The sequence below is a fragment of the Pseudoliparis swirei genome, chromosome 9 (genome assembly GCF_029220125.1).
Source record: "Pseudoliparis swirei isolate HS2019 ecotype Mariana Trench chromosome 9, NWPU_hadal_v1, whole genome shotgun sequence".
Lineage (NCBI taxonomy): Eukaryota > Metazoa > Chordata > Actinopteri > Perciformes > Liparidae > Pseudoliparis > Pseudoliparis swirei.
In genome coordinates, this window is record NC_079396.1 from 20,028,238 (window position 1) to 20,050,015 (window position 21,778).

The 21,778-nt window shown below is 41.5% G+C and overlaps 2 protein-coding genes across 3 annotated transcripts; both read left to right on the forward strand.

Annotated features, from left to right (window-relative positions):
* Window positions 1-4,376: 4,376 nt before the first annotated feature.
* On the forward strand, window positions 4,377-12,531 carry LOC130199451 (ras-related protein Rap-1b). The gene is made up of 8 exons (XM_056422941.1): window positions 4,377-4,398; window positions 7,626-7,703; window positions 7,940-8,008; window positions 8,119-8,175; window positions 8,259-8,399; window positions 9,398-9,541; window positions 9,926-10,041; window positions 11,823-12,531. The coding sequence occupies exons 2-7, from the start codon at window positions 7,647-7,649 to the stop codon at window positions 10,010-10,012; spliced, it is 555 nt and encodes a 184-aa protein (XP_056278916.1). The 5' UTR covers window positions 4,377-4,398; window positions 7,626-7,646; the 3' UTR covers window positions 10,013-10,041; window positions 11,823-12,531.
* Window positions 12,532-14,668: 2,137 nt separating this feature from the next.
* Window positions 14,669-21,771, forward strand: xkr7a (XK related 7a). 2 transcript variants are annotated; one of them, XR_008832782.1, is made up of 5 exons: window positions 14,669-15,209; window positions 17,334-17,533; window positions 17,752-19,035; window positions 21,466-21,578; window positions 21,738-21,771. XR_008832782.1 is itself a non-coding variant. In XM_056422498.1 (3 exons), the coding sequence occupies exons 1-3, from the start codon at window positions 14,674-14,676 to the stop codon at window positions 18,705-18,707; spliced, it is 1,692 nt and encodes a 563-aa protein (XP_056278473.1). In that variant the 5' UTR covers window positions 14,669-14,673; the 3' UTR covers window positions 18,708-20,873. The 2 variants fall into 2 exon arrangements, 1 of the variants encoding a protein (XP_056278473.1); XM_056422498.1 differs by lacking the exons at window positions 21,466-21,578; window positions 21,738-21,771 and having other exon boundaries at window positions 17,752-20,873.
* The last annotated feature ends 7 nt before the right edge of the window (window positions 21,772-21,778 follow it).

Below are 21,778 nucleotides of genomic sequence, written 5' to 3' on the forward strand. Positions count from 1 at the left end.
TTTAATGCAAAGACTTTGATGTCGTCCTGTGGGTGTCAACAGATCTGTACTGGATATTGACTATCCAAAAATATATGTAACGGCAATGATAATTTTGAAAAACAAGTCTCTTGCTGACTTCTTAATTGTTTCACTCTTGACTTAAAATTGGAATAAAAATATAAAAAGCTCAAGCTCGGCTTGCTGTTATGACAACTTTAGGACCTCAGCTATTGTCCTGCTCTTTAAAATTGAACATAAGAACGAGGACGCTAATGACAGCAGGTACAGCCAGGAGGAGATCCATAAGTCTGACCATAAAGTATCTAATGATTAAAACATCCATGAACTGCATCCTTCAGGTTGAGTGCTAAAGAGCTGCAGAATGACATTATGATCAGTAATAGTCCAGGTGAATTTAAAATGATACTTATTCTGCTGTGTCACAAGTCAGACATGTTTCTTGTTACAGATAAGGCTTCAGATTGCATAACCTAAAGACAAACATTGAGCAACTGCAGCCGGAACTGGAAAACACACTGAGCAAAGAAAGTGACGTGTCAGCGAGATTTAAGTGGGTCCAGCACATCCTGACAACAGATTATGTTTTTTCCCTTTCATCAAAACAGCCTCCAAAACAAACGATGGCATGCAGTTTATGTAAAGTATTCCCACACGTTACAATGGGAATGGAAATTAAGCTGTCATTAATGAACCCCGTGTTACAAACGGACAAAGCAACTTTCATAATGCAGCCCGCACATTTCCTTTCCAAATTAATTCAAAGCTGCTGCCAACACAGCCTTTTAAGGATTACTTCTACAAAGACAATTCAACACGTGTTTATCAGCAGACACTAGGGTGGGGGGAATGAAAGCTTAGATCAGAGACACTTGTTTTATGGTAATCTGTAGTTTGTATAAGGGGGTCAATGGAAGAATAGTATATCAGTGTTCATAGCGTGTGTTTGTATGTCGACAGAGCACAGCACGGAAACAGATGCTGTGTACTTATTGATTCAAATAACTTACGGCTGCCATTTTATAACATCCATATCTGCCGTTTATGACGATGACTGGTAACAGCTCTTTAATGTGTTGGTTTTCAACAAGGGCGGGAACCTTCTTGTTCCAGTAACATGGCATCAACATCGTACATCCAATTTTAATTTGCAGCCAGAAATCATGTGAGGACAAACTCCATATTTAGCCAGTGTAATGAAGAAGATATGCAGTGAGAGTAATGCATCTAATCCATGCAGTCACTGGGCTGGGACCAGCTGGCCGCTTGCTCTTTCATGTGGGCCTCTGTCATGCCAACAGTAACAGAAACAAAACAGGCATGGCATATGGAAATGATAAGTGGATGATCAACTGAAGAAAACATTGAGATACAACCAACAATGTGACGCACCTACAGAAAAGAAATGTGTCTCAGTGACAAAAGCAATGATAAGCAAAGTGAAACTCCAACTCTACTCATCTTGTATTAAGTCTAAACCATGTGTGGGGGTCGGTTGTATGAAGGGAGCTCATGGGGGAGAGTGGTCGTCCCGTAACCACTAGGTACCCGGTTTGATCCCCGCTTTCCCTATTAGTTGATGCCAAAGTGTCCTTGAGCAAGACACTGAACGTCCAGTTGCTCCCCGGGTGCTTCACTGCTGTTTAATAACTAAAGATGGGTCAATGAGGAAAAGTTCACCAAAGTTATTTGGAGTCTTTGTCCAAGAACCATAAAATATTTGTACCAAATTGTAGGCCAATCCACCCATGTAGGTATTATACAGCTTAAGAAAACTCTAAAATTTGAATATTTCTTCATGATATTCTAATATTTAGAGATTGTGTTTCACGAGACAATTGAAAATGTTGACCTGCTCAAAGTTTTCAATTGTCTAGTGAAAGACATACAATATATCAATGGGTGGCGCGAGACGAAAAGTCAGGTGATCGACACAATCGGTAAGATTCATCCTCTGGGGACCACAAATGTCTTTACAGAACTTCATTATAATCCATTGATTTGTTTTTAAGATAGTTCAGTCTTTAAAAAAAATAAGTCATAAAATACAGTGGTGTTATCAATAAATTGACCGCTTGCATCTTAATGAAAGGGAGACTCACTTTTCTCCGGTGTCCACATGTATTGAACTAAATCTCCTACCAAGGGGACCTACGATGACTGAATTAAAGATGAAAGGCAATAAGTAAGGAGACTCAACGCTCCCTCTGCATCATGTTCTTCATATCTTGAGCACACCAATTCACTGTTCTTAAAATCACATACACTGAAACTTAGGGATATAGTAGAGTTCAAAACAGCACAAATTCTGTACAAAGCTAAACATAATTCACTTCCTGGAAATATTCAAAAGATTTTTAGAGATAGAGAAGGAGAGTATGAACTAAGAGGGAGATGGAATTTCAAACAGCCAATTGTTCATTCAACTCTAAAAAGCATGTGCACATCTGTCTGTGGGGTGAAACAGTGGAATAGTTTAACTGATGACATCAAGGAAAGTAAGAATCTGGTGATATAATTTTTTTTTTTTAAAGACATGACTCTGGACAAGTACAGACGTATCAGCATTGATGACGCATCATAAGTAACGGGTAATGGGGACAAGCTTTTTTGTTTTTGTTTTGTTGATTGTTTTATGTATATGTAGGTATGTGTGTGTATATATGTTTATATGGGTGTGTGAATTTGTATGCATGTGTATATGTTTATATGTTTATGTATATATATATATATATAGGTATATGTATATGGTTCTCTAAAATAAGTATTTTCATGAAAGCATAGGTTAGGGCACTTATAAGCTTGATAGCTTCAGCCTTGACCCTTTCGGTCGGCCACTTTCTTCTTTTGTTGAAATTTTGATTTTTGTAAAGTATTGCTGATCGAAATAAACTAAACTAAATATATTAAAAAAATGTTCCTTATCATGATGTAGTTACCAAAATATTAGTGAGCCAGATGTGTGATCACCACAGCTGTGAGGTGCAGCCAGGTTATCACAGCACTCTGGCTGCACCGTGTGAACTAAAAATTAAATATGTTCGGCCTTATCATACTTCCAGTTTAGAGGGATGCAGTTTATATGGCTCGTACATACTCTTAATCTACACCAAATAGTTATATCCCATGTTGTAATCCACCCAGCAACAAGGGTAAACATTACATATATTATATATATATTTTTTTAATGCAAAGGAACAGAAGAAGCAACTCAGACTGATAGTTTGAACAGCATATCTGACAAAAAATAATCGACTTGAGATTAGATTGTGAGACTGATGGATGTCAGAAAAACAAACCTTGTTTCTTTGTGTTCTAGATTGAAAAAAATAAAATCCTGTTTTGTTACATATATAACACAATATAACAATACTCTAAAGTTAAAGTGCACTGAAAAAGTAGATATTACAAGCTAAATGTCCTTGAAGTATCAAGTAATGAATACAGAAAATGGCTTTTACTTTGAAGTAAAGTACATGTACTTAATTAAATTAGCTGAGTAAATGCACTTTGTGAACTATATCTCACCACTGGAGGTGACACAGTTGACATCCCAGCTCCATAAAACTAACATGCATTTCACTTTCTAGTCAGTGTTCAAAGGATTATCACTCATTTATCTTCTAGTTTAATCTTTATTTGTGTCTCTATTATCTCTCACAAAATGAGTGTTAGTATTCCAGGGATTCACACGAAAACAAGAACAACAAAAAACAAGAAAAGGCAAAGCAAGCCAAATGTATGGACCAGAAAATGAAAGGGCCCTGAAACAATAAACAATAGTTGTCTATAATGGACCAACTGATATAGCTGGCACACACTGCTAACAGTCCCCATGCTTTGCACCACACTAATCATCTTTAATGGGACTGTTAAGATACTCTAATTTTCCTGAAGAGAACTTATGAATGAAAGAATTTACAGCATATCCTCACTATAACTGGAATAAGTAATTAATCAGTTAATTTTATTGTCATACATTCCTATCTTATATGTTCATATCATAATTATTTGCTCTTTGTTCATAATTGTAAAGCACATTAAGTCTACATTCTACGTTTATGAAATATGCTATAAATAAAACCCATGACTTGCACTGTGTTTATTTGTATTATTTGTCTTATTGTCCAATGTTATGCCAAATCAAATTCCTTGAATGTCCAACATACTTGGCAATACATTATTCTGATTCCGATTCCAATTCCTTAATTCTAATTCTGATTCCAATTCCGATTCTAATTCCAATTCTAATTCTGATTGAACTGAAGAGGTTTAAATTGTGCCTTAGCCTGGACAGCTGTGATTGGCTGATCCTCGTCCAATCAGCAGCCTCTGCTCCGACGCTTCCGTACTTTGGCACATTCACACCGTGAGAGAGCGCATACACGGCGGAACACGGTGAGTGTCTCGTGAAGGTCCATCAGTACCTGCATTAGCTAATTATCAAGTTCTGTGACCCGTTTGGTTTATTGATCCGTTCCTAAATTGTTACTGTTTCCGATGAGCCACCAACACGCTCCGCTGCAGCTAAACGAGAAGTAGCTTTAGCTTCCAGGCTAACACCAGCTAACGACGAGTTAGCGGACGAGCTATCGAGACGAACTGTTTGTGGTTCAATTAGCTTCATGTCCGGTTGCATCTTATTCCCTTTCAGATGTGTAGCGCTGTATCCACGCGTAAGCAAAAGCTCAACTCAATCACGAGTGAGATTAATGAAAACTAGTTTTGAGTTCAGTTTAATGCTAACTGGCTAGCTAACAGTGTTGGCTAAACATGTATGTTGACCATTAACGTTGGGTCTTAAAATGGAGTTCATTGTGTGTCAGGCGTGAACAACGTCAAACCGGGAGCTTGCGTTTGATTTCAGTCACAAGGCAGCATTAGTTAAGTGTTTGTGCTGCACAAGCTCGTCTTTCCTCTCCGTGAGCTAACGGGTATGTTAGCTCGCATTTGTCAAACGTTGCTATCCGAATGCTAATATTCTGATAATAAATATACTTTTTTAAACTACTTGTTCCGCTCTAAGTTAAGTTCTTATTTACGGTGTGTTGAGCCATCAATACTTGATTTAACGCTTTGGCTGGTCGTTTTTTACGGTGTCGTTCTGCTGCGTTGAGACTCTCAGCCACACCCTTCCTCCAGAAACCAACCAACGTTTACTGAGTTGTCACAGAAATAAGGTCCTGTTAGATCACTGTTAGATCACTGTTTTCATTGCCGATTTAGCACTTTAGTTTCTCGTTTAACAAAAACGCGGCGTTTTTTCAAAACAACTTTCATTTAATTAATCAAAAGCGTGTTTGTGCTCTTCTGCTCTGGTAAAGTTAAAATCGATGGACCCCTCTGGACCCTTGACACTGAACTGAAGAGTAGCCCGGTTAGAAATATTTTTGTAGAAGTCCACCCAGCCTTGTAATGAATGTTTTAGACAATCATGTATTTTGTTACTGTTTGTATGTGCATCAGCAACAGGTTTCTCGTGGAATACTTTTTTGTTTATGTTACAACTCAACACCCGGTCATAAAGTGGACCCACGCAGCACTTAAAGTCATCCCAGAACAGCAGCAGCATCAGAACACTAGCGCTAGATGAGCGAGCAAACACTGCACAGCAGATGCCTTTCTCTTTATAAGCACAGAGTAAACAATTCAGTTTGGTTTTGAATTAATCCAGTTTCGTCAAGGCTATACACACTTAATATTTTGTTTAATTCAGGGTCAGGTTCCTGTCTAAATGTCATCGGTATAGTCTTGTCTTCTGGCTCCCAACCAATACTCTTGATCTGCCCCTCCCCCCCCCAGATGTTGAGGCAGTTATCATCTGCTCTAGCTGTGTACACAGTAGGTTAAAGATGTTTTCACAGCATTAATGTGCTTTTTGGTTCCCTGCACAGATTTGGAGCAAAATAGTCTTTGGTATCCATTTTGAAAACTGGGCTGTTTACATTTCACTTCATTATCAGGAATGTGGGATAAAGTGAACTTAGCTGTTGGCACCAATGAGACACTTTCATCGACGAAAACCCGCAAATGTTTGAGTAGGTTTGGTGAAGGTTGTCAGCTCAAGTGTTCAATACTTGAAATGTTTGCTTCCAGGCTCGTATCTAATCGTGGGAAGGCTGAGCTTTCTTATCTGATGCCAGGGCTTAAAAGCAAGTTTTGTGACACCCACATACATTTTCATTTTAAACAGAGTTGTTCACAGAAACTGTTTCGGTGAACACATGCATCAGGCACACGGTGCTGTCACCCTAGGTGCAGCCCCCTTTGCCATGGTAATGATTTCAGTGCAGTGGTCATGCTTGCACCCTCTGATCTCCATTTTCTGTTTGTATGGTGTTCTTGAGTAGAGGGTCATGACAATGGCTCTTTGTAGAGTGCCTTGTGTGCCGGTCTCAATGTGGGTTTCTGGGGATGCTTCATTCGTCCTAGTTAGAATTGCAAATGCCGGTCAAGTGAAACAGAGTGTTTTTTGTATTGTTTCTCAATGTTTGGCAAATATCCAACAAACCTAGTATGATAAGTAGATTCAAAGATGTTAGAAAATTAGATTTTATTGTGCATCACCCCCTCATAGACATTTTGTACATCAAATGAAAATTGCATTTGCGTTTCAGAATATAAATTAATTTGCAAAAACCAATACTTTAAAACTTTCACCACACTCGGTACACATTTTTGTTTGTTTTAAAATCTAAATTCCTTTGATTAAAGTTCACTTTGAGATGGAAATTCTCCTCTTAAGTCAAATCTGTCAAAGTACACAGCAAATTGGCCGGATCTGCTAATGCTGCCTCTGAATTAATCTGAAATGTTTGCAAATTAAACTCACAACGATGAACTGTTTGATTAGTGTTAGATTTGTGACTTTCTCAGTGTCGGTCAAACAAGAAAGCAAAGCGCACAAGTTAAAGTTGTGTGACTTCTGTATTACTCAAGTGGTTTATGACTCAATCAATATTAGCAGCAGCTGCAAAGTTCCCTCGATGGAAACAGATTGTTTTAAGAAGAAATGTCTTCACTTGAAACATTTCCATGCCAGAGTTCTTCTGACTTCATATTTTCTCGGCCTTTTCTTCTCTGAACTGTCTGCGGCTCATGGCGTTGACGGGTCATCGTCTGTGGCCTTTCTCCACCGTATGATAATGAGATGAATTATTTGCGGCACTGGAACTCTTATGTTCCGACACTGACATTTCAGGATCTATTTATTTACTAAATAGCAAGTTTTGACTAAAGGCATATACTTATTATTAGTTGCTACTCGACACAACCATCAGAATCTCTCGAGTTGAGGAGCATTTCTTTGATGTTTTTTGTCGAGGCGACGCCTGCAGTCCCGTGGTAGTGGGTGGGAAAGAGAGCTCGTTTTTTTGGCAGACAGTCTGCGTTTTATTCTCCTGATGTCAGTGGTGTTTTCTTGTTGGAGGCAGTGTTCTGACACGGCGCTCACTCTCGCATAAGCTTCGTCATTCAGATTCTGATTGCTAACAGAATCGGCTTTACTCGCCAAGTATGTTTTCATGTGCAAGGAATTTGAATCTGGTTTTAAGTTGCTCTGAATGTACTTAAACGTGGATCCATTTAGTAAGCGGCGCTGTTTATTTGACGCCGTTCCTCCACAGACCCTTGTGAAGTTGCCCACCATGCGCGAGTACAAGCTTGTGGTGCTGGGATCAGGTGGCGTGGGAAAATCAGCACTGGTGAGTAATGTCTGCTGCAGCATTGACGATAAATAAAAGACTTCCGACCTCGCCGGAGTGCAACGTCACAAATGTAAAGTAGTCTTGCTAAGAAATTAAAGTGGAGTGGACATTTATGTTGATGAATTGTAATGTTTTTATTTTTGTGGGAAATAGATCTGCCAGTGCCAGTTTTTCATTATTAATAATATACTGTCCTGACTTTTTTTTTCCCCCATTCCATTTGTCCATTTCAGACGGTCCAATTTGTGCAAGGAATTTTTGTGGAGAAGTACGACCCAACAATAGAAGACTCGTACAGAAAGGTCGGCTCAGAAACACTGATCCCAATGCAGCTCTGTGGTTTGCTGTTGAAATGCCTCAAGGTTTCTTATAAGAAAAATGTGCACGTTTTATTTCCTTCTTTCTCCAACAGCAAGTGGAGGTCGACGGGCAGCAATGTATGCTTGAAATCCTAGACACGGCTGGAACAGTAAGTCAGACAGGCGCCAGATGAAGATGGAAGATAAGTGAACGTGCTGCTGATGGCTCCTCCCCTCTGTTTTTGATCTGCAGGAGCAGTTCACGGCCATGAGGGACCTGTACATGAAGAATGGCCAAGGTTTTGCTTTGGTGTACTCCATAACTGCGCAGTCAACATTTAATGACCTCCAGGACCTGCGGGAACAGATCCTGCGAGTAAAGGACACCGAGGATGTGAGTGTTGTACATGCTCTTTTAACACATACTTTTATTTATTTTTACCACACTGTTGTCTTTTACACTGATATTGTGGTCAATTATGTTGGGTGATTGTCTTTTAATAACAGAGATGGTAAACATGGCAATTCTGTTGCGTCACATTAAAACACTACAGTTTTCCGTCTGTTTATAAATTACTATAATGCAGGATGTGGAAAGTCAAAAAAAACATTTGAGAAGCTGAGAGCATAAACTGTTGAGCATTTTTGCTTGAACAATAACCTATTTGATTAATTAATAAAAAGGTGAAGATTGTCAGTTTGACATCTTAATTAGATAATCCAATTGTTGGTTAATTCTGCTTTAAAATATGAGCATATTTCCTCTAAATTTCAAGAAAAAAAGATCTTCGACAATAATTGCATTTAAATCATATTTTATATAAAATAAATATAGAATGTAAACCAGATGACACAAGAGAAAAGATAATAGGAATTAAAGAACGTAACTTTGTAAACTCATTGTTTTCCTCTGAAAGCATTAGTGTTCATCTTATTGTAGTACAGGTGACATCATTTCTAAGGCACCTCCTCAGTGTTAACCTTTATCAGTGTTTCTCTGTATAATCTGGCTGCCGCCTCTCGGCCTCATCACTCCCTCGGTAGAGTCGGCTCTGTGGGAGAGAGCGCACAGCAAAGGGGGGGGGTAGAAACTTTGTGACGGGGTCTAAATGTCAGAGCTGTTGGACACTATCTGCCACTTCCAGTCTTGGTCTCCTCATCTCTTGATTTTAGAGATGACGTGCAGCATGCCGAGTGGTTTATTTTTTCATATCTTGTTACTTGATTGGTCTTGTGTTACTTGGTTCAAGGCTCACAAAATATTTTTCTTCTGTGTATATAAGATCATAAACGAAGTGACTCATGCCTATTTTGGCCGTGTAAAAAAGGAAATGCTGTACGCAGTGTGATATTGCCTGAAGGCTCAAACCGTTTAACATTTCCATTAATCAGGTTCCGATGATCCTGGTGGGAAACAAATGTGACCTGGAGGACGAGCGTGTGGTTGGAAAGGAGCAGGGTCAGAATCTGGCCCGCCAGTGGAACAACTGTGCCTTTTTAGAGTCTTCAGCTAAATCAAAGATCAATGTTAATGAGGTAAGTACTGCCACTGTTGGGGGGTGTAACGGTCCACAGAAGTATCTTTGATTCTGTGTTTATGAATGGTTCGGTACAGCGGGAAAACTCTCAAATGATGAGGATATGCGTTTGTTTTTGATCAGACACTAGTGCGAGTTTCAAAGACGGTCAATCATCTTGCTGGGTAATGGGGCAGCAACTATTTTTTTATGAAGAATACATTTCTTTATTGAACTGTACAAACATGCATCTTTGATATTCTCAAAATGCATTGGCTGACGCTCCTCGTCTCGTACACAGTTCGCTCTGCTCGTTGCGGTTTGTCGCCAACCAGGAACCAGCTGGTTGGCCTTCTAGCTTTTCGCTGAAATGTTGGGACCAAAGCACTTTCTCTTGTTTTAGATTTTCTATGATCTGGTGAGACAGATCAACCGGAAAACGCCGATGGAAAAGAAGCCTAAAAAGAAGTCGAATTGCACACTGCTCTAAAATGCTCTCCCACAGCAGCTCCAGGCCAGGTGAGTGGGTGTTTAATCTAAATGTGTTTCAGCCATGAGCCCTCTGAGCTGGGGCTGAGCATACAACGTTTAGATGTTTATTGCGGTCTTTTTTAGAATCTTAATCGATTTTGACGGCACGCAAGTATTGTGCTGCAGTAACGGATACATTTGGTAAATGTGCTTTAAAGCATCACTGATGACGATGTAACAACAATCACTCATTAAATAAATCTTTTCAGGTGAACAAGATGTGTTTTCACATGTGCTGATGAAAGAACCTGCAGCTAACATCCGTGTAAACCGAGTCACTGAAAGCTATTCGTGTAAAAAAAAAAACTTTTAGTGCTTCATCTTTTTATTTAATTTTATTATTCATAGTGGTTTATAGTCTTTCATAAATGTTGTGGGGCCACCTGGTGTTGGAATGTTGTAACTGTAAATAAATAAACTAACTTCAGGTTCTGGCCAGTTTTCTACAAATACTGCGCTGTACTTATGGTACGGTACTGATTGGACTTATCATTACCAGCCACTGTTTCCCAAAGCATGTCATGGTGTTTTTTTAGTTTCCCCAGATTTGTGATTGTAAATCATTGTTATACAGCTGTTTCACTTTAAAATGTAAATCAATCTCGAGACTTATTGCTTGGTTAAAAAATGTAATTCATCATAGTGACGGTCATGGCGTGTAAACTTCTACAATTTAACCACACTTCCTTTTTAAAACTGATCATGTAACTTTGGTTCATCGTTTTTCAAGGTAACTTGTTAGATGAACTACTTTTCTCTGTAAATCTGATGTGGTCATAGCATCTCGTCTAAAGATCAACTTTCCTCTGTTTTAGCACAGTGAGATGACTGTGGATTAGAAAAAGATGTTTTAATGCTCGCATCATGGCGCAACACTTCAAAAGTTGTAGCCAGATTTAAAACATGGTTGCCATTTTTAGTAAATAATACGTCGGCCTATAGAAATTTGACCTGAAGATTGAAAGCTTTATCGGTCACTGGTCAAAACCTTCCACTTTCTATTGTCGCAAACACAACTCAGTCAAATGAATGGCTGCTGGCACGTGAGAAACACAGCAGTGTTGTCTGGTTCCATTTCAGTTTTTTTCCCCAGCAGTCATCAACTATCATTAATGCAACAAATGTAAAATAAAATAATGGCGCACGTCTGCCTTACCTTTTTTTTTCTTTTTATGTCAACCATCAAGCCCTGCAGTTGGAACGGGAGCAACGGTTACAGCGAGTAAAACCGGTTTCAATGTTCGCACCTGACTGGTGTTTTAACACAGAATAATTATGAACCTATCCTGTTTAACATAATGATGAATCCATCATCTCATACCAGTCTGCTCCGTTAGTGCGTTGTCACTTGAGAGAGACCGGAGCCCTTGATGGTTACTTCTGGCCACCGACGTGTTCAAGAGAATCTGAATCTTTTTATTGCAGAGTATGTTTTCCCATGCAAGGAATTTGTCCTGGTTGGTGGCGCCCCATTGGACAATAATGTTAAACAATAAACACTGCAAGAATTTAAACATTTCCAGTAGAATATCAAATAAAGTGCACAGGCAAACATAACTACTTTAAACTGTAATGTAAGGTTGAAAGTGACAAATTAAGGGATGTGCAGGGGAGTGATTGGTTAATGTCCTGGGGAGGAAGGACCTGGCCAGTGGCTCCCAGGTCATTATAGTTTGAGGCGTCTGCTCCAAACTGACGTTCTGATTTCTCGGCATGGCGTTCACAATGCTTAATATCTACTGACATTATGTTTTTTGTCTTGCTTTCAGAAACTCTTAATGATTAACGGTTTCCCAGTGGATCGTGCCAGCATTCCAAGTCCTCTCCAGAGCATTTTGAAAAAGGCAGACGGATACTTCACCATCCCGAAATGGCAGGAGACGGCACATACTCTCAAGATGCCCTTCTCTGCTTTTAAGCAGCGAAGAAATTCACCTTTTTGTTTTTGTATAGTCAGCCTAATGACAACTCTGTTTTATTTGTTTTCTTCTTCTTCTCCAGGGTATCTTTCTTTCTGAAATATTAGTGTAAAAGAGACCATGAGTTTAAATCCATATATGGGAACTAAAATGTTTTATTAAAAGTAACATCAATCTTTGGCATATTGTGACAATACGTTTGCAAAAAATCTTGTGAAATGTTGACCTTTTCATACATTTCTGCACTAACGGTGTAAACAAAGATGCATCATTGTCCAAAAGTTACTCACGCCTTCTTTCAAGGATGTGTATTGATGAGATAACATCTTTCCTAAGTGACTTTGGTTTTTATTGAGCTGCAAGCTTTCCATATTTCCCATAATATATTCCACTTCCATTTTTGCATAATAAAGCTAAGGAAATTAGTATTTTATAGACTGATGGGGGAAATGGTGTGTTCTGATTTGTGTCTTGAGGCTGAAAATATATTGTACTAAACAACTAATATTTCTCTCACAGATGCTTTTATGAATGATTAAATTTTAGTACATTTTGATTATTTTTGTCTTGTTTTTTCCTTAATTTGTGTTTTACAAAGTGTGAAATGTGTTTAATGTTCATTTTGAAAAAAAGAATGCTGGATAATCCAATGTTTTTTCTTATTTGTTTGGCTGAACTATAAACAAATCAACTTTAAATTGTGTTTTCTTCAGTGCCAATAGCTGAAGTTGCTAGAGTACTGGACACAGAGGGCGGATCAATATTTCCAATAGAGCCTCCACAAGCTTAAAGTGCAACTGTAGTGTTTCCTGTTGGCAGAAAGGACAGCCTCAACCCAAGTCACCGGAGTCCGAGGAGTTGGCTCGGCTTACCAGCAGCGGAGGTTGTTAAAGAGCGGAAGGAGCCCAGCAAGAGGAATTCAAGATTCAAGATGTTTTATTTGTCACATACACACACAGGGTGTGCAGTGAAATGAAAGTGGCAATGCTCAGCAGGAAACACTATTTACAATAAAACAACACAATATTTACAGTAAGTGTGTGTGTGTGCCTAAGAGGGTCCTGGTGAGGTCGGAGTTCACAGTCCTGATGGCCTGAGGAAAGAAACTCCGTCTCAGTCTCTCTGTTCTTGCAGCGTGACTACGAGGCGCCTGCCTGACCGCAGCAGCTGAAACAGTCTGTTGTTGGGGTGGTGAGGATCCTTCATGATCCTGAGCCTTCCTGTCCTGAGCGGAGCAGTTGCAAACCAGGCTGTGATGCTTCCTGTCATTAAATTTCCTCAGCTGCCTGAGGTGGTAGAGGCGCTGCCTGCCTTCTCCACCCAGCACAGTAGTTAATCCCCAGTGGTGAGTACGTCCTCTGTTGTAAGTCCACAATCAGCTCCTTAATTTTGGTGACATTCATGATGAGGCTGTTGTCCTGGCACCAGAGTGACAGATCAGCAACTTCCTCCAGGTAGGCCTTCTCGCCGTTGTCGGAGATCAGGCCCACCACCACTGTGTCATCCGCAAACTTGATGATGGTGTTGGGCTGAGGACGCAACCCTGGGGATCCTGTGTTCAGGGTGAGGGGTTTGAGGTGTGTGTCTGCCTGACCACCTGTGGCAGGATCCAAGCACACAGGGGGGTGTTCAGTCCCAGCTCAGGAGGTGGCGAAAGCAGGAAAGAAACTAATCAGATTGTGGGCTTGAAGCCAGTGAAGAGAGAATCAGATCAGCTGGTCCACCTCAGAATGATGGTGAGACACAAAGGCCTCTAAGATTTAAGTTAAAATAACAAGTTACTAGTTATTTACAGATAAGAAATATATATTCATACATCATATGCCTTTTTATTTTATTGTGTATTGTTAAAGATAAAACCAGTAGTTGGACCGTGTACATTTAGCCCAAAGGGATTACTCTGAACTTCTCATCTGGATTTATTTACATTTTTCTTGTAAGGCCCAAAGAGGGGAAATTACCCAAATCTCACATTAAAGCAAAGAGAAAAGTTTCAAAGTATAACATTTGTGGATTTTTTTCCTCCTACCCCAGTGACTATTACAACCTATATGATTTACTATATCCTGGCTGTGACCCTTTTGAGGGGCCCTGACCTAAGGTCAAAGTTGCTCCACTTCAACCAGCTACAGTAACATTCACACTGATACAAGAGCATCTAACAGTTATATACCTGTCACAGAGACCATTATTCTGTTGTACATTTGACTTATTCATATTATATGAACTTATTTAATTTAGCTGCTGGTTTACGTTTACTGAACTGTATTTTGAATGCTGGGTGGTTCCTTGCAGTATTTCTTTGTGTTTTACTTATACTTACTGTACTTTACTGTAAGTTTGCTGAAGTCAAGGATCTGAGGTACTTCTTCCAGCATGGCTAAAACAGAAACTAAAGCGAAATGATTTCTAATTCAACAATTTCAACCTGCTGTGTAATAAATGTCCTCTCTAAAAGCATCGCAAAAGACCCGCAGCAGTTATAGTGTCGCAACTATTAAATCCCATCTCCCTACATTATCCCCGCTGTGCACCGGCGGTGACTCCCACTCGTTCTCACCTACCCTGGCCCTCCTCCTCCTTGCCTCCTTTCCCCTCCCTCTCTCCTACACGCATGCATATACAGACCGACAGGCTAGGCGACCCCCCTCCCCCCTGCCATCATTTCCCCATCTCTTACTCACTCTTCTCTACAACAAACATGGCCGCGAAATCTGATGGTGCACCCGTCTCTCTACGAAACGAAATCCCACCCGAGTGTCCCTCCAGGTCGGACCCGCGGCCCCCGCAGCACCGCCCAGCCGAGCAGCGCTACTCGCTGCCGGACTGCTGCTGGACGCTGTGCGCCCTTTTGGTGTTCTTCTCGGACGGGGCCTCAGACCTGTGGCTGGCCGCGGACTACTACCTCCGGAGGTCCTACTGGTGCTTTGCGCTGACTCTGGTCTTTGTGATCATTCCGTCCGTGGTCGTGCAAGTGTTGAGCTTCCGATGGTTCGCCTACGATTTCTCGGAAACCGTCGAGAGCGGCACGGCCGCGGCCGCCGTGGTGGGGGCGTCGGTAGCGGAGGAGAGCGACTTCAGCACCAAGGACAGCGGCGAGCGGGGCGCTGGCCGCTCTGCGGAGGCCGGGGTGCTGCCCGGGCCGGGCACCGGGGGAGGAGCCCGGGGCTGCTGCAGAGCCTTCATATGGCTCCTCCAGGCCACCATTCACATCTTTCAGCTGGCACAGGTCTGGAGGTAAGTCTGAACGTAACGGGACCTGAAAGGAGGGGAAACTACACACTCTGCCTTTGTGTGTGTGTGTGTGTGTGTGTGTGTGTGTGTGTGTACATGCATTCTCCACTGCACCGCATCACTCTCGGTGTAAACGCTCCCTGTAAAAGCTAAACGCGTATGAAACGTAATCATTCAGGGGAGACTGTCTTGCTGTATTATTTGACGTGTCCCCAGCTTAGAAAGGGAGAATTAGACTCCACCCAATGCCCCCCCCTCCCCCCTCTTCAACCTCCTAACGCGCTTTTAGGTCAATCATCTCCCAGGAAAATCATCAACTCATCCACACCAATTGCCTTATATAGAACAATTCAAAAAAATCCCTTTGTCTTTAGGGGTAAGAAGTAGCTGAAGGAAATTAATATTCTTAAATGTAATGGGGGTCGCTTCCTATTTCCAGTGTGTACCCGCCTCTCTTTCACTGAGTATTTTCAGTTCTTAGCTTGAGGCTCCTGCTCTTATGTTTGCTAAATCCATATTCTCAAATCTCTCAGCTGTTTTTAGATTCAGTCTGTTCCTCTCAGTTGAGCCCAAACATGTTTAATTATCAAGCACTCTCTGAGACTAAAAACAAACCGGTGTACACTTTCCTCTGGTATAGGTCTGTAGGTCAGCTACTCAGGTGGTGATGATAAGGAAGTGCTCAAGCTCAGAGTGCTCTGATAGGGTTTGACAGGCTTGAACTGCTGCCAGTCAGGAGGAGGCATATGGCTAAACTGTAGTGGGAGAAGGCTGAGACTAAATGTGATGATATTCAAAGACAAGTTGTATTTCATAGACATACTGCAACATTATAGAAGGACACATTGTGTGTACAGATGAAATCAGATGCAAATCACTTGTTTGATTTATCTGCGGGCCTTCATAATCTCTCCGTCTGTCTATCTTTGTGGTCACTCTCTTCCTGCCTCTTTAGACAGCCCTCTGGGTAATATATATTGATTTCTTATTTCCTCCTAGAGACTTGGACTTATGTGTGTGTGAGTGTGTCCAGGAGCACATTAAAACATTGTGGCGGCACAGAATTTCCGGTAATGCCATTAAAGCTGTTGTGTGCGCTCCGTTCACTGCCGCTGCTCTCGAACCGGCGTGTCTGCACATTAAGAGGATTATCGCTCAGTGTTTTACCCTCAGCTGTTAACTCTGGAATGAGCCGTCACTGATACACTGTTAGTCAGGTGAACCGGGATCAATTTGGCCCAGCTACCAGAATTAAATGTCAGCGCACAAGAGATGGGATATGGGGGTTGTGTTACAGACTGAGTGTGTGCGATGAAACTCTGTCTTTGTGTGTGTCCTCCTAAGTCTTTGACCCTCATTATTGCACGTACACGCTCCATTTTCTCAGTGTGTTACATCCCAAGGCGCACTTTGTGGAGCAGGAAGCGGAATAAAAAAAGGGTTATGCAAACTCTCTTGTGGTTCACGGGGCTTGTTGACAAAGGGCTCCTCAGACCCTTCTACCTAAGGCAATTACTGACACATTTATAGCCTCAACCCTTGGAGCTAACCAGCTTTTAAAATTTTTTTAACAGTTGGTTAGAAAAGTAATGATTTACATGGTGGGTATTTACATGATAGGAATAGGGGTCACGTGCATTTGTGCAGGAGTTTGTTTGCACAGTGCACATGTCAACCTGTGTGTCTGCAAAACAGTGTGTGTTTGTCACACAAGGTCACAGAACAAGCTGAGATAGGCATGGGACGACATGCCAGCAAAGCTCAGGAGTCCAACAAGGGATTTATAGCGAGCTCTCGTTTCCCTCTAACCTTGAATCTGAAGAAGAGATGAAGTGCATTTGATTGGATTCCTTTCCTTTTTTTCTGCAGCACTAACTGATTTTATTTGAAGAGAGATTGCAGTCAAGCATTCACCCCCTCCGATGTCTGTACTCAAATTAAAATCGCAGAGCTGCTTCGTGACGTCTCGTCGGAATCCCAGAGGAGCAAGCAGACGGCTTTTTTGGCAATAATACTGACAGCTCCCAGAGTTTGGAATAAAACTTTTTGAAGCACAGTTTTTAGACCTAAAAGTCTGCCTTAATACATTGATGAATGTGTCTGAATTGTGTGTGCTCTGATACACAGGTATGTCCACGCCCTGTATTTGGGTGCGCAGAGCCGCTGGCACAGAGACCCCGAGCGCCGACACTACTACTGGCGCATGATGTTTGAGAGCGCCGATATCAGCATGCTGCGTCTGCTTGAGTCCTTCCTGAAGAGCGCCCCTCAGCTGGTGCTGCAGCTCAGCATCATGATCCAGGCCAAGCAGGTGCTGCCCCTTCAGGGTGAGTGTCCCAAAATGGCCAATCAGCGCATCAGTCAATCACAGGTCTGCAGCTCACGCCATGTACGATGAGTCACGTGTGACGCGCCTCAATCAGGCTCCCAGAGAGCAGCGACATGTATATTCCTGCTGTGCTAAATGGTACAACAGTTTCCCCCTGGCCATTATCATCCGGTCTAACTGCTCTGGCTCATCTCTCTCTTCCCTCTGTCTCCCCAGGGCTTTCCGCTTCTGCCTCACTGGTATCCCTCTCTTGGGTGGTCGCCTCCTATCAGAAAGCTCTGAGGGACTCCCGGGACGATAAGCTACCCATGACCTACAAGGCCGTCATCGTTCAGATTCTGTGGCACCTGTTTGCCATCGGCGCTCGCACTCTGGCCTTTGCCCTGTTTGCCTCTGTGTTCCAGCTTTACTTTGGCATCTTCATCATGGCCCATTGGTGCATCATGACCTTTTGGATCATTCAAGGCGAGACGGACTTCTGCATGTCCAAATGGGAGGAGATTATCTATAACATGATGGTGGGCATCGTGTATGTTTTCTGCTGGTTCAGTGTTCGAGAGGGACGCACTCGCTGCAGGATGCTCATCTACAGCCTGACCGTGTTCGCTGAGAACGTGGCGCTCACCGCTGCCTGGTATTTGTACCGCGACACTCGTACCCCGGACTTCTACGCCGTCATCATGGTGTGCGTGGTGGCCAGCAGCTACGCTCTGGGCACCTTCTTCATGTTTGTGTATTACTGTCTGCTGCACCCTGACGGCCCGGTCTCAGGGTGGGCTTATATTGTGGAGAAGGAGGTGCCTCTGGAGACGCTGGCCTCCCCAGCTACCAGCCTCCCCCCTGACGTGGTGAGCAGCCCCCCCAGAACCCTTCAGAGAACTAAAGGGTCGGAAAGAGAGCAAGGGTCCGGGGTGGATGGAGACGTGTTTCAGGTACGACCGCTTCGGGGAGCTCAGGCCCCAGTGCCCAACCGAACACCCAGGACAGAGGGGCCCGTCATCCGCATAGACCTGCCCAGGAAGAAGTACCCTGCCTGGGATGCTCACTTCATCGACCGCCGGCTGCGTAAAACCATCCTGGTGCTCGAAAGCGCCGCCCCGGTCACGCCAAGGATTCAGTACCGCTGTCTGGGCACACCCAAAGAAGTGATGGAGTACGAGACCACCGTGTGATGTGCCCGGAAGGGGCTGTAACTCAGCTCGAGCCGTGTGGACACCTTGCCTTAAATCCAAAGGCAGGTGGATGACTCTCACTGAGCAGTCTGTTTCGGCTCCGCGCCGACTTGATTGCTCTCCGCGTTGCCAGTCAGCGGAGACAAACAGGTGTGAGAGTGTGGTGTCTTTCTTCTCTCTTTTTTTTACGAAGGCAAAGTGCTGTGATGTTGTGTAATGATGGCGCATATTTCGGTTTCTGTATCATTTCTCAGGTCAGGGTGTGGTTCAGGAAGAGGTTGACGTGAGCAGCAAACCCGCTGTCCAGTGAAGTTAGAGAGAATCACAGGTAGGCAGAGAAGTGGAGCTGGTTATCAATCAGAGGCCCAAAGTCCTCCTCAGTGAAAGTGCTCCAGCGCATCCTCTCAAGGCGGTCATCAACAGAGACGAGCCTTCAACATGCATGATTATTTATGGCAGCTAGAAATGAAACATCATTGAACAAGACGTAGAAGGGTGAGAGGCATTTAAAAGACGGCGAACTCGCCTTGTAATTTTAAACACAATCTACAATAAATGTATCACAGGCTTCTGAAGATCATAAACATAATTGTCAATAGCTACTCACTCATGTTGAAGGATTCTCTGAAAATGCTGAATGTAAAAAGAGTTGAAAATGTGATTATTTGTGACAAGGCTTTAAGCATTGTTATGCTGTTAGTAGGATTGACAACATTCCTGTGGTACAACATTTTTTGTGTGTGTTTTTTTTAGGTTAGCTTGAACAAAAAAGAGATTTGTGTGTTTACAAGCAATCTGTTGTTTTTGGGACACGCCATCACGATTATTCCAATATGATGCACCTTCATTCAGAATGTGTACTGATCAAAAGCTACATGATGGTTTACATTTACAGGATGTATTCTGATAGGACTCTCAACAAATGTATTTTCATACTGCATCTGTCTTACACAGCAAAGGAAACCGGACATTACGTTACATGTAAATTAAACTGTATAATGAAGAGGAAGTTACCGAGGGACAGCAGTGTCTGTAATAATACGGTGTCCACACTTTGTTGTCTGAATAATGTAGAGAGAAAAAAAAGAGCTGCAGATTCGGAATATCATTGATATTATTGATGGTACAGGCATGTGAAACTTGTGGTAACATTTTTATTTTACAGGATCTGTAATTTCCTTTTAATTTTCTCAAAATATTCCAAGAAATACGTTTTTACTTGGATATGAGTTTAATTGAACATAGAGACAGAATTTGAGCAGTTCATTTCCAGAGGAATTTCCATGAAAGAACTGCTCTATTTAAAGCCCACAATAATTTATTCATCATCCACTAATTATTGGAAACTTAATTCTTCATATATAATTAATTGAATACTCACCATACGCAACACATTACACTTGTCTGACCTGCTGTGGAGTCAAGGTCACACTAGTTTTGCATTTAATAATGTATTATTTGGTATTTATATACCTAGAATGTGTGCAAAATATCAGTTTCCAGGAACCTTCCTATGAAATTATTAAGAATTAATGGTCCTGTAAAACAAAGCGATACCGTACTTTATTTTATCAGGCTGGTTTTTGTATAGAGCAGTCACAAGAAGGAATATTCTGACATGTGTGTGTGCAGTTTGTGTGTTTGTGTGTGTTTGTGTGTATGTGTGTGAGCTCATATACCAGCATGTGTATGGGTGTATGTGGGGGAGGGAATTCTGCCATGTACATTTAAATTAATTTGAAATGTGTCATTGAGATAGACAGTTTTGTTGTAAACACTGTCCAGTCCGCTCAGTTTTCCCAGATTACACTAAAATAATTGAGTAATAGCCCACTGAACATCTTTACCAACCCTGTTGTGGTCAAACACAAAAAAGAAGAAGAAGAAAGAAGAAGAAGCAAAGCCAGAGAGGCTTAAATTATGGTGCTAACTGTTTGAGTCCATCACATAACTATCACATGGTGTATCATAAAATGAGCGTGTTATGGCAGGAATTTGTGGCGGGACTGTACCTCAAAACACAAACACAAAGCTAGAATCAAAACGCCTTAAACTGATCATACCAGACGGTTGCTGTTCAAGACAAGAAAAAAAAGATTAATGAGAAGGTGAAGACAATTTCATTATGTTGTTGTTGCTAAAATAAATAGCAATGTGTTTACCTGATTTTTGCTGTAAGTGCTTATTAAAAAAAAAGGTCTTTACACCGAAACAAGACACTTTAAAATACAGTGTATAGACAGACAAATAGATATGCCATCATGTTGTCATCCATGGAGCATGCGCATGGCTAAAAGCACTAAACATTCGGCATTTCGTTTATTAATTTGACTGTTTGATTATAATATCTGTAAATTACATATTTCTACATAATGGTCATAATGCAGAGTATAGTTTTGGTGAGAAATACCATATCTGTCCACCCATCGCATATTTTGTAATTTGTGCATAATCGTTTAGTCTAATCTCTTTCATGCTTTCACAGTTTGAGATTGGCAGTTGCAAATCTAATATTGTTCTCAAAACCGCATATTCAGGATTTCCAGGATGTGACCATTTGTTTGATCTTATTGGCCTTTTGTCCTTGTTTTTATTGCATGACTGTATAACCTCTTTAGAAAGTCATTGAGTGCAAATATACTTTGTCTTCATCACATGTTAGACAGTCTAATATATATATATATATATATATATATATATATATATATATAATAGTTTAAATGTGTATTGACTTTTACAGATTTACATTTGTTTTCAGGCGAGGGTCCAGCATAAGGCCCAGGTGACCTTTGAGGCTTGATGGAGTAACTGGATGTTAATAGAGGTCAGATGATGTGTCTTCCAGAGGAAACTCTTATGGAGACTTTTTAAGTGAGATATTAAGTGTCAAACAAGCCAATGAGCTATTGCTTCCAGTACTATTATCTGTTTATGAAACAGCTGTTTGAGATCAATAATCTCCTATAAATATTAATTAATCAGCAATCAAATTGAAATGATGAAATTAGTAAATTCTTCCTTTGTTTCTAGGGCAGCGCCCACTACTTTACTACAACCAATCAACGGCGAGC